General features: G+C 42.5%; 2 protein-coding genes across 4 annotated transcripts in view; one reads left to right on the top strand and one right to left on the bottom strand.

Moving 5' to 3' along the window:
* Positions 1–15,638, top strand: part of sufu (suppressor of fused homolog (Drosophila)) — a 455,419-nt gene that overhangs the window by 39,307 nt on the left and 400,474 nt on the right. The gene's annotated exons all lie outside the window — the stretch shown is intronic.
* The window catches only part of LOC118402305 (protein O-GlcNAcase-like), a 33,924-nt gene that overhangs the window by 3,231 nt on the left and 15,055 nt on the right, over positions 1–15,638 (bottom strand). Inside the window, exons 12-18 of one of the 2 annotated variants that reach the window (XR_008078628.1) lie at positions 14,912–15,086; positions 9,880–9,965; positions 5,451–5,555; positions 5,070–5,161; positions 4,784–4,976; positions 4,254–4,413; positions 1,061–3,860 (exon numbers count right to left, since the gene is read on the bottom strand). Coding sequence is in view for 1 of the 2 variants with exons in the window: in XM_035800405.2 (XP_035656298.1) it covers positions 3,724–3,860; positions 4,254–4,413; positions 4,784–4,976; positions 5,070–5,161; positions 5,451–5,555; positions 9,880–9,965; positions 14,912–15,086 (948 nt within the window). In the remaining variant the exon portion in view is untranslated. Of the gene's footprint in view, positions 1–1,041; positions 3,861–4,253; positions 4,414–4,783; positions 4,977–5,069; positions 5,162–5,450; positions 5,556–9,879; positions 9,966–14,911; positions 15,087–15,638 lie in introns of those variants that run through there. The other variant, XM_035800405.2, reaches the window with a different exon arrangement.

Below are 15,638 nucleotides of genomic sequence, written 5' to 3'. Positions count from 1 at the left end.
GCCAATCGCCCCCTCCTCTTCATACTCTTCTTTGGTGATGGCGGCAGTGGAGAGATACCACCCCCCCCCGCCAGCTCCTCCACCATACCCCTCATCTCTTCCACCAGGGCACTTTCCCCCCAGTCCACTTTCTCTTCCACAGTCTCCTTCTCCACCACTCCTCCCTCGCTTTCTTCTCTCTCATGCTCCTCCACTCGGTTGCCTTCTTCCGCCGCTTTTTCTGGTTCTCCTACTCCCGTGCCTTCCGTTTCCTTCTCTCTTCCATCCGCCGCTTCTGGCTCCTCCTCCTTCCTTGTGGCCTTCCCCTCTGGACCTGAACTCTGGTCATGAGGCGTGCATCCTTCCCCTCCTCTTCTTCCCCCATCCCCCGCTCCTGCTCCCCCCCCAGCCGCATATGACCTCTGACGGGCCGGGCACCCCCTCCACAGGTGTGCTTTCGAGCCACACCCATGGCACGTCTTAGGCTTGTCACAATCCCTCGCCTCGTGATCCTCAGATGCACAAAATCTGCATTTTCTTGCACTGCATGAGGCGAATATGTGACCGTAGGCCATACAGCGCCTGCAAAATGGGGGCTGACGTGCATAAAACAACGTCCCCCTGTCAGCCCCTAGGGAGAACATAGCAGGAGGATGAAGGTAGCCACCATTTCCCCTTGGGTCCTCTCTGAGGGCCTGGAAGCCTCTCCTCCCATTCCAAAACCCAAGGGAGTCTTTGAGGTGCCTTGCTGAGGAGACGTTATCCATGCATCTCCCCAGAAAAGCCCTCACCTCTTCGTCCTTAACGTAAGGGTTGTAAATGTTGACAGTTACAACCCTAAAGTTATTCTTCGCCAGGCTTGTTATTTCGTAGTGGCACATCGGCCAGAGTGTAAGAGCAGGAACAGGTCGCCTACCTTGTGTTGGTCAGCGTGCAAAACTGGGCACTGTGCTCAGTTTGACCAACAGTGTGTGAATACAGCCTGAATTTGGCAATTCTTATCCTGAATATGCAGATGCAGGAATATTCACATACAGGAACACCACGAATTGCAGGCCGCAATTGCACCCTTCTCATACACCTTCCAAACTAAGATCTTATCCTCTTTTTTTATTTAGCATCCCGATAACATTTTGCCGACTTCTCTTTATATATGAAAGGTATTGCTGGCGACTTGGTTGCGGTAAAGTTCTGCCTACGGCTTAGTATGAAATGTAGCCGTAATGCTGAGGCGGCATTGGCACGCTCTTAAGGTCTTGATGGTTGCTAGGCACCACCAGTTACTACTATCATCCTGGCAGTTCTAAACTTGGCGAGACATGTCACTTCACCCATCTTCACGTAGCCCACCATAATATACACTTTTCTTAAATATAACTGGATGGATCCATAAAGAATTATCGTTGGAATAGACATCACCGAATGACAAAAATATTGGAATAAAGTAGGCCAATCCAATTGAAGGCATCAAATAGTTGCTTACTGAAACTCCCAGTCATCCAACTGTTAAAATACATTTGATTGACGCAGTGGCCTTCCTGCGTGTGGTCAACTATTTCAGCACCGCTTTCAGACAAGCATGGGGTCTTGATAAATCAATGTCAGATTTTTCTTTTCACCGAACCTCTGTTTGGACATTGGTAAGACTACAATTAGGCTGTGGTAATGTTAGCTAAGTTGAGGTGAGTGCTGCTCATGATCATCTTGTCTGGTTGGCACATTTATTAGCAGTGATCAGAACATTTTGCCAGCATGTTATGTAGATTAACAAGTGGATTATTTTGCTCTTCACTGGCAGTCACTTAGTAGCCTAGGCTTACTCCTGACCAAAAGCCTCTGACTTGTCTTAATCAATGTGATTTTGTTTCACTGAATCTCTTGTCTGTATATTTTGTTAATTCTCTGTCTGGGAAAATAAGTGGAGGTGGTATAGCTCATCGATCGGTTTGCTCATCCATCACTGATCAGAAACATTTAGCATGCAATAATGTAGCCCAAGTATGTTTTGTCTGTTTAATTAACAAAATAAATATTGATTTCACGTGCATGCTGCAGCCATATAGGTCACACAGACCAGTAACATAATTAAACTCAATACATGGCATTCTATTTTTTGGGGAAAAATGAGTTATGTTTCTTAGGTCCAGCCTAAAATGAATTAATAATGTATTTATTAAAATAGGATGTCCACCCACATTGGCCCCACGTCTATTCCCACACTTGCCGGCATGTGCATGGGAGATATAAAAAAAAGGCTTATCCTGGCAAGAATGTGACTATGAATTGGGTCCTAAAAAACAGTGCCTGTTTAAAAAATAAATAAAAAACATAATTTTTACAAGCAACATACCGTAAAGTCTGTCTGTAAAGGGTATCAGTTTGACTAGGCTACTGATATTGCCTGGGGTTGTTCGACATGCAAAACGCCTTGTAGATCAATGACTGTCAACAGTTACATGCAGTTCGACATTGACACAAAAGTTGAGATGTATTTTCAGAAGGTAGAAAGAATGTAATGAGCAAAACATTTTGGTGAACTGGCCATTTGTAACGTTTAAATCGTTTTCTGACCGATGCATGCTACATTTGGATCGGTTTGGTGTCCATGGACCGGTGCACTTATATCTTAAAACATTTCAAATCGGGGACCGATGCGTATTGGGTAAATCGTTACATCCCTAGTAAAAAAGCATGGCCAAAAGCAAAGGGTTTAGGGAATAGACAAACCATAACATAAGTGACAACTTCCACATATCCCTTTCTCTCTCTTCAAGGTTCTACTCAGGTGGGTTTCAAGCAAACAACTCGTTACTTAAATCTTCAGAAGTTTCCTCGAACACTCAAACATATGATTTCATCTGCATGTCTGTCATGGTTAGGTAAACTCTATTGAGGAATCTAACACACCAGAAAGAGAATTTTTCAAACTCAAGAGTGAAATGGACGCACTAGAAAACAGTATAGGTGGAATCATAAACCACTTTCCACTCTGTTAGCTAGGAGGACCACCTGTGAAGAGGTGGTGCAGGAGAAAACTGTAATATACTTTAAAGGCCCCTTTTCCCCAACCAGCACCCCGTCAGCTAGGCCTATACTAGGGTGTAGTGTCAGAATATACTACCAAGTCTCAAATAACTCCATATTCTCTATACACTGCACTACCTTTAACCAGACAAAAGTAATGTGTTACATGGGGAATACGCTGCAATTTCAGATGGAGTAATATCTCAATACACCCCCTGACTGTGTCTGCGTGAGACACAGACAGACCCCCACTCGGGGCTACTGACATACATGTCGAATGGTCTGAAAGGCTAATGGGAGTGGATGGCACCTGACCAGCTCCTACTTCCTGCAGCCGCACGGGGAACAGTCATCACCTCCATTCTGGAGACCAAAGACAGAGGGAAACCGTCTGCCATCTTGGCTCAAATCAACACACACAGGGCTTTACAGATAACCTCTGTGGCTCTTAACAGTTTCGGATTCTGTTTCTGGGCCTTTAGCGGCAGCACAGTGAATCTGTAAAAGATGCAATGTTTCTGAACACGGTCTAAAAACAGGCTGCCTCTAGTCCAGGTGGTTGAAGTATAAAATCATCAAGTATTGGTTGTTTTGTAAAGGTAACAGTGATCCTTAGCCTGGCTGACTTAAGCTTTCTATACAGCTCCATGGTTGCTTGGTTCGCCAGGCTGTCAACTGTCTCAGAAGCTGCGTCCCGTGTTGATGATCTCGTAGTTGTTCTCAAAGGCTGCGGCCCATGATGATTATGTCTTTGGGGAAGCCCTCCATCTTGGCAACCTCGAAGCAGCCAAGCTTACTGTAGAAGTCCATCATCCTCTTGTCTGCCTGACGCACCTCACAGAACGCACCAATGGAACCTGGGGGGAAAGAGTAAACAGCGTAGCAACATAAGTAAAAGTTATGGTAACACTACTTAAAACCTGCAGATATGCGTTAGAATTTGGTATAAGCATGTATGAGCCTTTATATACTATTATTATCCTTACAATGTTACGTCTCTTGACGTAGGACATTTTCAACAGACTCAAAATGGCTGGTATTTAGTTAGGACCATTATGAGATGAGGATACAACATAAGGGGGTCATACATGCTCATGACAAGCATCCTTATACATTATAATTGGGATGTGGACGACTGAAGTTTTCGATAATGGATCATAGACGTTTGCTAGGGATGATTTGTAGATTAGTTCCCCCGAGCAAATGTGCTTGATTGTTTGATTAAGACAGGTGCTGTCAACTCCACCTACCATTGGCCTTTAGGGAGGAGAGCAGGCATCCCATCATGCTCTTGGCCACGCTGGGGTCGGTGACCTTGGCATGTATGTCCACTTTGATGAGGGACGGGAAGTTGGAGAGGAATGACTCTGGGAGGCCCTCCTCCTCCTCATGGAAACTCAACATCATCTTCTACGGGAGGGGGAGAGAGATCGTTTGCCATTTTAGTAATTTAACAGACACTCTCAGCCAGGGCAATTGACAATAATACCCTTCACACTACCATGCCCACCTGAACTGTACTGAGCCGCCTCGGTTATTTTCCTTTGACATCGTCCTTTCCAGAAACTATGGTGGATGCGTAACCAGGCCCAGCCCAGTACAGCTCGGCTTGGTTCAGCTCAGTTCAGTAGTGTGAAAGGGGTATTTGTGCGTTCGACCAAAGTAGGTAAAACAACCAGATATCATGTTCATGGCACAACTTATATATATATAAAAAAGTATCACAGAACTAGAATAACAACAGTCAAGCAAAAGAGACTCCGTCAAACCAGTCTCCTACCTCAGCCTCAGAGAGGTCCTTCTGGCAGTCGGGCTTGTTGTATTTCTCCTGCATGGAGGGGATCCAGCTCATTTTACACTTCTTGACAAAGGGCTTGACGTCCACAGTGCCCAGAGCGTAACCACAGATCCCCTCCTCGTCCTCCAGGACAAACCCATAGTCTGGACTCAGGTTCAGGAACCCTCCTACTAACCTGGAGAAACAATTCACATTAGGGTGAATTGTCTCCACTTCCATAGTTTTCAAAATAAATGTTAGATGACAACTAAAATAAAAAGGTTCTTACCTGTCGCCTATGAGGTCTGGCTCCTCTCCAGAGAAGGGCAGTTCCTCCACACCTTCAGAGTACATCTCTCTGCAGATCTTATAAACTGCATGCTGGAACACACGAGCAGTTAGAAAGGACTCAGGATGACGCACACGTGCATGCGCACACACACAGGAATGGAGGAGACTGCTGACAGTGCAGAATGGGTAAACAGGCCTACCGATGAACCTCAAAGCAGTGTTTAAGTGAGGACAGCACAGATACCAATAGCGTGTAGTTACACCCAGTCTGTTCAGCTAATCACTGACTGCATACAGGGAAATAACACCCACCCATACCCACACACAGACAGTCACACCTACTGATGTAGGGCAAAGGTGCCATAAAAACTATCCTTACCTCATCTTTAGCATAGTAGGGCCTGATGGAATAGATTTTGGATGTTGGCAGTGCGGGAGGAGGCTGGAAGAAAAGATCATTTGCCCCGTCGATTGGCAACAATCTCTGTCGAGGGATCAAAACAGAAAGGTTCAGTATAACTGACATCAGGCACGGTCTCAGCATTCACTGTCTCAGAGCTCCTTTGCTACTGCTAAGACACTGTAGCACCAACAACAGCTGGGTGTCAAAGGAATGTTAAACCAGCCAATGGTCCAAGACATGGAAGTAACATGACTAAAAATGGCTTCTGTGGCACTTTTGGCTAGACAGTGAGCAGCAGTAGCAAATCATCACATCTGTTTTTATGAGAGCATAGCACATAAAGAATGTTCTCTTTTAAAAGACAGAGGAATATGAGTTACAGGTGTATATGGGAGGAGTAAAGGCTTGGTCTGAGAAAGGTGCTGCTGGCTAAAGGAGATACTGCTGCTCCATTCCCCGTGTCTGGTCTAAGGCATCACTTTGAGTCGCTGGGCAGGGCAAGGCCCTCCTGTAGAGAGAAGTCATGATACTGGCGCTGACACAGTGACAAAACTCCAGGAGCAAAACTACACAAGTCTAACATACAGGACCAGTCAAAAGTTAATTCAAGGGTTTTTCTTTATTTGTCCTTTTTTCTACATTGTAGAATAATAGTGAAGACATCAAAACTATGAAATAACACATATGGAATCATGTAGTAACCAAAAAAGGTGTTTGGTGGCTACTTTGAAGAATCATGTAGTAACCTTTGCCTTGATGACAGCATTGCACACTCCTGGGATTCGCTCAACCAGCTTCACCTGGATTGCTTTTCCAACAGTCTTGAAGGAGTTCCCACGTATGTTGAGCATTTTTTGGCTGCTTTTCCTTCACTCCAACTCATCCCAAACCATCTCAATTGGGTTGAGATCGGGTGATTGTGGAGGCCAGGTCATCTGATGCAGCACTCCATCACTCTCCTTCTTGGTCAAATAGCCCTTACACAGCCTGGAGGTGTGTTGGATCATTGTCCTGTTGAAAAACAAATGATAGTCCCACTTAGCGCAACCAGATGGGATGGCATATCGCTGAAGAATGCTGTGGGTGCCATGCTGGTTAAGCGTGACTTAAATTTTTCAATAAAATCACCAACATCGTCACCAGCAAAACATTCCAACATCACCGCCTCCATGCTTCATGGTGGGAACCACAAATGCGGAGATCATCCGTTCACCTACTCTGCATCTCAAAAGACACAGCGGTTGGAACCAAAAAAATTAAAATTTGGACTCATCAGACCAAAGGACAGATTTCCACCACTCTAATGTCCATTGCTCGTGTTTCTTGGCCCAAGCAAGTCTCTTCTTCTTATTGGTGTCCTTTAGCAGTGGTTTCTTTGCAGCAATTCGACCATGAAGGCCTGATTCACACAGTCTCCTCTGAACAGTTGATGTTGAGATATGTCTCTTACTTGAACTCTGTGAAGCATTTACAGTTGAAGTCGGAAGTTTACATACACTTAGGTTGGAGTCATTAAAACTCTTTTCAACCACTCCACAAATTTCTTGTTAACATACTAGTTTTGGCAAGTCGGTTAGGACATCTACTTTGTAATTGTTTACAGACAGTTTATTTCACTGTATCGCAATTCCAGTGTGTAACACATTTACATACACTAAGTTGACTGTGCCTTTAAACAGCTTGGAAAATAACAGAAAACGATGTCATGGCTTTAGAAGCTTCTGATAGGCTAATTGACACAATTTGAGTAAAATTGGAGGTGTACCTGTGGATGTATTTCAAGGCCTACCTTCAAACTCAGTGCCTCTTTGCTTGACATCATGAGAAAAAAAAAAGAAAAAAAATGGTAGACCTCTACAAGTCTGGTTCCTCCTTGGGAGCAATTTCCAAATGCCTGAAGGTACCACGTTCATCTGTACAAACAGTAGTACGCAAGTATAAACACCATGGTACCACGTTCATCTGTACAAACAGTAGTACGCAAGTATAAACACCATGGGACCACGCAGCCGTCATATCACTCAGGAAGGAGACGCGTTCTGTCTCCTACAGATGAACGTACTTTGGTGTGAAACAGCAAAGGACCATGTGAATATGCTGGAGGAAACAGGTACAAAAGTATCTATATCCACAGTAAAACGAGTCCTAAATCGACATAACCTGAAAGGCCTCTCAGCAAGGAAGAAGCCACTCCTCCAAAACCGCCATAAAAAAGCCAGACTACAGTTTGCAACTGCACATGGGGACAAAGATCGTACTTTTTTGGGAGAAATGTCCTCTGGTCTGATGAAACAAAAATATAACTGTTTGGCCATAATGACCATCTTATGTTTGGAGGAAAAAGGTGGAGGCTTGCAAGCCAAAGAACACCATCCCAACCGTGAAGCACGCGGGTGGCAGCATCATGTTGTGGGGGTGCTTTGCTGCAGGAGCGACTGGTGCACTTCACAAAATAGATGGCATCATGAGGATGGAAAATTATGTGGATATATTGAAGCAACATCTCAAGACATCAGTCAGCTTGGCTGGAAATGGGTCTTCCAAATGGACAATGACCCCAAGCATACTTCCAAAGTTGTGGCAAAATGGCTTAAGGATAACAAAGTCAAGGTATTGGAGTGGCCATCACAAAGCCCTGACCTCAATCCTTTAGATCATTTGTGGGCAGAACTGAAAAAGCGTGTGCGAGCAAGGAGGCCTACAAACCTGACTCAGTTATACCAGCTCTGTCAGGAGGAAGGGACCAACATTCACCCAAATTATTGTGGGAAGCTTGTGGAAGGCTCCCAGAAACATTTGACCCAAGTTTTTTTAAATTATAGGCAATGCTACCAAATCTAATTGAGTGTATGTAAACTTCTGACCCACTGGGAATGTGATCAAATAAATAAAAGCTGAAATAAATCTCTACTATTATTTCACATTCTTAAAATAAAGTTGTGATCCTAACTGACCTAAGACAGGGAATTTTACTAAGATTAAATGTCAGGAATTGTGAAAAACTGTGTTTAAATGTATTTGGCTAAGGTATATGTAAACCTCCGACTTCAACTGTATTTGGGCTGCAATCTGAGGTGCAGTTATTCTAATGAATTTATACTCTGCAGCAGAGGTAACTCTGGGTCTTCCTTTCCTGTGGCGGTCCTCACGAGAGTCAGTTTAATCATAGCACTTGATGTTTTTTGCGACTGTACTTGAAGAAACTTTCAAAGTTCTTGACATTTTCCGGATTGACTGACCTTCATGTCTTAAAGTAACGATGGACTGTGGTTTCTCTTTGCTTATTAGATGTTTTTCATGCCATAATATGGACTTGGTCTTTTACCAAACAGGGCTATCTTCTGTATACCACTCCTACCTTGTCACAACACAACTGATTGGCTCAAACGCATTAAGAAGGAAAGAAATTCCACAAATTAACTTTTAACAAGCCACACCTGTTAATTGAAATGCATTCCAGGTGACGACCTCATGAAGCTGGTTGAGAGAATGCCAAGAGTGTGCAAAACTGTCATCAAGGCAAAGGGTGGCTACTTTGAAGAATCTCAAATATATTTAGATTTCTTTAACCTTTTTTGGTTACTACACGATTCCATATGCTGTTTCATTGTGCTGATGTCTTCACTATTACTCTACAATGTCGAAAATAGAAGAAAAAACTGGAATGAGTGGGTGTCCAAACTTTTGACTGGTACTGTATATAGCTAAAGACTAACCACCAAGTCTTTTGAAGATCATCTACTACAGAGTTCTGAAGAAAAATGTTTCCAACAGTCAAGGAGGATCGTCCAACAGTATATTCTAGTCTAGGAGAATCGTGTTTGCTCACAGAGTTTTTTGTGCGGGCGGACTCGCTTGCGTTCTCGCTGGCGCTGTGATGCATACGCTTCCGTGTGCAAAGGGGGGATTTTTGTATTGAGCGTTTCCTGCAAAGAAATGAGATGTCATGGAAATCCAACACTAGCCATGCCACACGTTCAGGGGAGAGGAGGCAGAACGCGTGCGCCAAGGAAAAGCAGCATCTCCTTTGGGCAGTCAGCTGAAAGAAATTCGAATTTGAGACACTTTGGAGATTAGAAAACCAGTGTGACTGCTTTAGCTTTTTACGATGTCAGTTCACCCTTTCCATTTTTAGACTGATCAGACCATACCAGATGCTGGTTGGACCAATATCTTTACAAATTCACAGGCACTCTTTCCGAGACATGGACTTATTTATATAAGGATTCTGAGGTATACACCCTTTAAAGAAACTTAAACCTAGTAATAAGCCCACCTTAGACAGACCAAACCCTTTCGCGTCTGCTGTGCGCAACAACCACTTTCTCTTCAACACAAACTCTTATTTTCTTTACTAGCATTACATCACATTTATGATCTGTGAAGTCAGTGCATTGGTATATACCTGGAACTCTCCTGCTAGACCGCCCCTAAAGGCCCAAGGCTCTTGGTCTCCACTAAGGAACTGTGCAGTGGCCTGACTACGGCACCCTGTTAGGAGCACACAGCGGCGGATGGACACAGCATTACCATGGGAGCCAGAAATAGAGTGGAACTTGCAGATAGGTGGGGGGGTTCAAGGAGGGTCAGGTTATCATTATTTTTCAATAACTCTAAAGAAAATAAAAAGCTTTTTTAAATAATAAAATGTGTATGAAATGGGTTTGGCTGGACTTGGGGCTCGAGCAACTAAAGCTTACTTTTGTGTGTCTCACTGGGAAGAATCATTGAGGTTATAAAGCCTGACTCAAACAGTCGGATTCTGGTTCACTTGCAGTGAGAACTTCCAAGTCATCCATACTCTAACTAGCTTAACTGACCTTAGATCAGTGTTTAGGAGGAACTCGTCCTACTGTGTAAGCTTAAGCTGCCGTCGCCCCACTGATCCCAGCACCTCATCTGAAGTCACATTCTCATCTAACCTGCCTCAGCACATGACCAGGGAGAAGGACTCAAACCAGGAAGAGCGAGAGGCTTTGAATTAAAAAAAACTCAACATAGAGAGGACAGTTCCATGCAGACACATAACTAAAAGGGGTGCAGTTTCAGTGCACCTCAAGTGCTCGCTTGACTGGGGAGTACCTACTGTGGTGTTGGCACTCTGCTCCGTTCTTACAAGAGCAGCCTTGAAAATTGTATTGTCAGTCACACCTTTCAAATATATGAGTGATTGCCATCGTTGGTTGTTGTGCCTGTAAAGCACTTTGTTACAAAAAAAAGTGCTATATAGAGTTCTTACTCTATATATCCCTTTTTTTTGTAACAAATTGATAGACGATGCCACATCTGGTGAGGTCTCCTGTCATGTGTAGACACAGATGCAGCACGAGAACATTACAGTAGAGTTAACGCTCCTGCTATAACATACAGTAACAACCTCACCCTGACTAGAACACTTCCTCTGACGAGAAAGGCTCCACTCATCACACAGATGCACCCACAGAGAGGAACTCACAGCTAGCTTTTAGCTGCTTGGGAGTGAATCACTGGAGACACAGATCTCTATCTTAATAAAATTGTTATTTCACAGTTTTGTTCTGCTTGCCTCAGCGTGTCAAGTTGCAATGTAAGTTGTTCCTTCACATAGCGACTAGCGACTAGTCACTTTGAAAGCATATTAAAGACCGAAAAAGGTGGTGTATACTGTAGTTAGCACCCCAAAACTAGAGGATGGTAGAGAGACTAACAATCTGAAAGCCTGGTGTGAACCCCAGTGTGTAGGTGCACCCAGTGCCTGTCCAAGCCACATCTATGAAAAGGCCTACTGGTAAAAACATACATGTTAGAGAGAAACAAAAGCTGTCAGAGAAAAAAATAATAAAATACATTATGCTTATCGCTCGCTAGTACAGATCGCTTGCGCAAAATGTGACTGTGACTTCATCCGGAGGGCAGCTTTCCTTCCATCACCCAAATCAAATCTCTTAATCTGATATGAAAATCAATCAAAACAAAAAACATTTACAAAGGTGACAAGGCCAGCAGTGAGCATACGTCGGCCATTGCGATCCAATAGCAGTAGAAACTGGTACTGAGGATTTGTCCATCTACACACGGTGAAAGGAGAGAACAGTAGAAGATAGTCGTTAGCAAATGTGTCCAAGTAACAACACCAGCGAGGAGAAGGTAAGACTGACTGCCGGTTGCACAACTACAGACCAGTAAGGGGATTAATACATAGAATAGAGCTCTTTGATAGGGCCTTGAGGGCAGTTTAGTAATAAAAGAGAATGTGTTGTCTACAAAACAATAGATTGACCTGATGAGGGAAAGCCTTTATGTTGCTTAATGTTCTGTTTAGCTAGCCCACAGCCAGTGCTGTTTAGAAAGACAGACCTCCACTAAATTATTCACAAAGACCTACAAAATGGTTCTCTACAGTCTAAAATGTTATACTGGTTTATAAATGCCATTATAGCTATGATATAGCAGTGGTTCTGCCAGTGTGGGTTTGCTGCCTGCTGTTTACTGTATAGGTTAGAGTCTTCTGCTCTGGACAGAAACCTGTGAATGAAACATGGTTACTGTGTAACCTACAGGCCTTGCTCGTGCTTCAGGGTTGATCAAAACAGCTTTCTATGGCTGCAGACGACCTCTCGCAGAAAAGTTGTTCTAACTGTATAATGGTGCATTTGGGATCCCTGACTGGTTGACTCATTATCAAGACATGTTACATGTAGTTGAGGTGTGTGTAAGACGGAGTGTTTTTAAGTCCAAAGAGAATTGGCTCCGATACAGCTAGAATAAACTATTCAGGAGAGACCAGGCACTCAGAGCCAGCAATAACACTGGTACACAGAGCATGTGTTGAGAATAGGCTCTGCATTGACCTTGCAGACCTCTGCAGTTACTGCATTAGTGAGGGCATTTTATGAAACTAATAGTTTCAATACGGTAACACATTGCCCCAGAGCATTCATTGTTATCTTTGTTGTTGCACCAGAATGGCCTTCCACAGTCAGTCACCTTCCTCTCCAAGCTCGTTGGCACGCTAAGGGGTGGGAGTGAACGCAGAAGCCTGTTACTTGACACACAGCAAGCAGCAGTACCCCATATCTGGACCTATCACCACTGATACGGACACTTCACTTAGTTGTGGTGGACCAATTTATTTCGGTGTGGCTAGCAGTGCAAGCGGCATTCAGTCAGTCGAAAAGTCAAATGAACAAATCAAAAAGTGCAATAAAAACAGAATCAAAACAACGATTGACAAGCAATGTAGCAGATGTCTGTCTGGCACTGGTGGATATATAAACTAAGCCTAAATGATCCTAATACGAGCCCGTAAGAGCTGACAACAAGAGTGCTCTAGACTCACCTTGAACACAGGTGAAAGCCAAGAGAAGTGAAATATTGCGTTGCCAAGTCAAATATGCTTTATCCATCTGTTAAGCAGACTGGGCAGTGGGCACTATAGTTACAGTACCTGTGCAGATGATTAATATGTGCATGACTAAACTACCTAAGAATGGACGGCAGATGAAAAATCATTCAGCTGCACTATCAATTTTTAGCATGGAGAAAGTGTAATATGGTCATAAACATATCTGTAATGCTCATGAACATGCTTACCTCAATGGTATTCACCTTTGTGTATATTTTCAGCTCATCTAAAACTAGCCATGAGAATAGCTGCATTTTCACTGGATTAATAACTTCACCATGAAGCTTAAAGACGTGACATTTATTTGTTCATGCCTACAGTATATGCTTTTCATGTCCTACACTTACTAACTGTTCTGCTGCTCTGAGGAGTCGGAGTCATGCTGAATCGTTCCAGGTGTCCATACCATACGTACCTAGTTGGTCTGTGTGTATGAGTAGAGACATCAAACATTCAGGCTGCTGCACGGAAACTATGGAGACTCTAGTCTAGAGTATTTTTAAACTCTCTAAATGGTTAAATAAGTGAGAAACAGATGTCATTGTTGTACTAGTTCGTGAGTGGGCAACATATACGACCATCTTAAATCGACATGTTGAATGACTTCGTATTTTCCATCAAATTATTGTATATTGCGCCAATTTCCCTAACGTGGACAGTTTGTGTTAATACCTTACACAAGCTTGCATTGTCACCCTATAACATTAAGTGGAATTACACATCCTTTTTACCTCAGATTGGTGATGTTAGTATAAAAGTTTATATTCTTCACAATGACATAAGATTGACTGCTTAAAGCATATAAATATCATAGGTTTTGTACCATTGATTTTGTAACATGCTGGGATGCACAGGACTTAGAACGCGGAGTTAATGAAATGGCACGGAACATTCGGGGCGGTCTCTCTATCAAAGTCACTGGCCACACACCAATACATGGATTTGACATTCAGACTATCACTTAAATAGCAGCCAACCATTGTCACTGTTGATGTCCTATGCCACGTCGTGATTATTTTACATTAACTAACAGAAAATTAAGTCTGTCCCCTTTTCCATGATGGTAGCCTCCCGAAATCAACATCCAATACATAGATATAAGCCTTCTTTCTACAAGTTCTCATCTAACCAACCATGCATAGGTTATTCCAAGTTTCAGTGTGGCCGTTGAATAGTGTTAGTTTGAACAGCGCTACAGCACAAAACATTTGCCCCCTGCTTTGTTGATTTTAGCGTGATATCGATGGAAGTGATTAACAAAAAAAGTGTTGCGTGCACTGACTGCATTGGCGACCCACTTGAATCAAAATGCAACACTTCAAAATGATGTCTTCCACAAATTGTCCTATAACCAGTGATGTACACATTATTCCCAGATTCAGTGTGTTTTTTTTGAGCTGTGTTTAGTTCTCCCCCCTCTCACGCAATCGATTTCAACGTGACATCAATATGAATGGTTGACAAACAAGTTTTGCGTTTCTCTTTCTGTTTTGGTGACCCACAAATCAAAATGCATCACTCCAAAATGTAACTGACTGTCTTTTACAGGTTGTTGTCTAACCAGTGATGTAAAAAATAAAAATAAAAAAAAAATCTTTTTTTTTTTTTGTTGTGTTAGTTTCAAAAGCATGTACAACATGATTTTCTCGCTATTTCAGTGATTTATTGACACTTGTCAAGACAACCGTATTTTTGGTGCATGTGCAGTTTATAAGGGGATTATATGATTACTATTGTTGTACATTCATGTGTAGATTGAAAACAGAAACATAAAATGTTCTAAGTGTCATAAACTGTTTCTGAATATTAGTTATTGATTTGGACACATTAAAATTGTTTTGACATTGGGCTATTTATGAAAATGTATTGTCAACCGGAGGCAGCGTCAGCATTAATTTCCAATGGCATTGTACTTAAATCGGGTATAAACTGCTGAATGATTCCAAAAATGTGCCGCGATTGATTTATTTTGATGATATATCAGAAATCACCAGAACGGGTTTGCCCTGCCTAATATGAGTGTGGATGTGTGAGCGTGTGTGTGTGTGCGTACCTAGCCACTGGACAAAGGACTTGACCATGGAGGTGATGCTCTTGATGTCCCAGATGTAGGGGTAGAGGTCATAGAGGATGGTGCGGTTGGCTGAATTAGAGAGCCTGGTGAACATCTGGATGACCGAGCAGCACATCTCCTCAAACTTCTCAGCCCGGCACTTCCACTCCGCAACCTGGGGGCAGACAACAGGGTGGTGTTCTTTAGGGCACCCTATCTCTTTAAACAGAATCTTAAATATACACCCCCAGAAATCACAATTAGTCAATATTCAGTTTGAATCTTTACAAAACACAGGATAAATTATTGGTATAATTTTAAATGAAGCTTCCTTTACTGATACAATATTTTCCATGCTTTCCCCCTTTGTATATACCATAGATATTCAACCAAAACAATCTTGCTGAGGTAAATGTAGTATCACAAACAATATTCCTAATCTGTTGATTACTATTATTTATCTTTTAGGATGTTAATATTGCCAAATAATATATTTCCATGTAAACCGAAGTTACTTACATCAACCAGAGAGGAATACAAAAAATAAATAAAAATAATCTTGGAATCGCATCAAAAACAATTGCATAGGGTTATTGGAATTATATAATTATCAAGAAATTCCCCATATGAGAGTAGATATCCATCCTCATTCAGTAACTACCCAAAGAAAATATTTTTGTTCTTAAACAAGAAAAAAAATACTTATTTTTAAATAGTATATCTTTGT

This window comes from Oncorhynchus keta, chromosome 2, assembly GCF_023373465.1.
Source record: "Oncorhynchus keta strain PuntledgeMale-10-30-2019 chromosome 2, Oket_V2, whole genome shotgun sequence".
Classification (NCBI taxonomy): Eukaryota; Metazoa; Chordata; class Actinopteri; order Salmoniformes; family Salmonidae; genus Oncorhynchus; species Oncorhynchus keta.
Note: the sequence above shows the minus strand (reverse complement) of the source record. Positions and strands in the feature narration are given on the sequence as shown.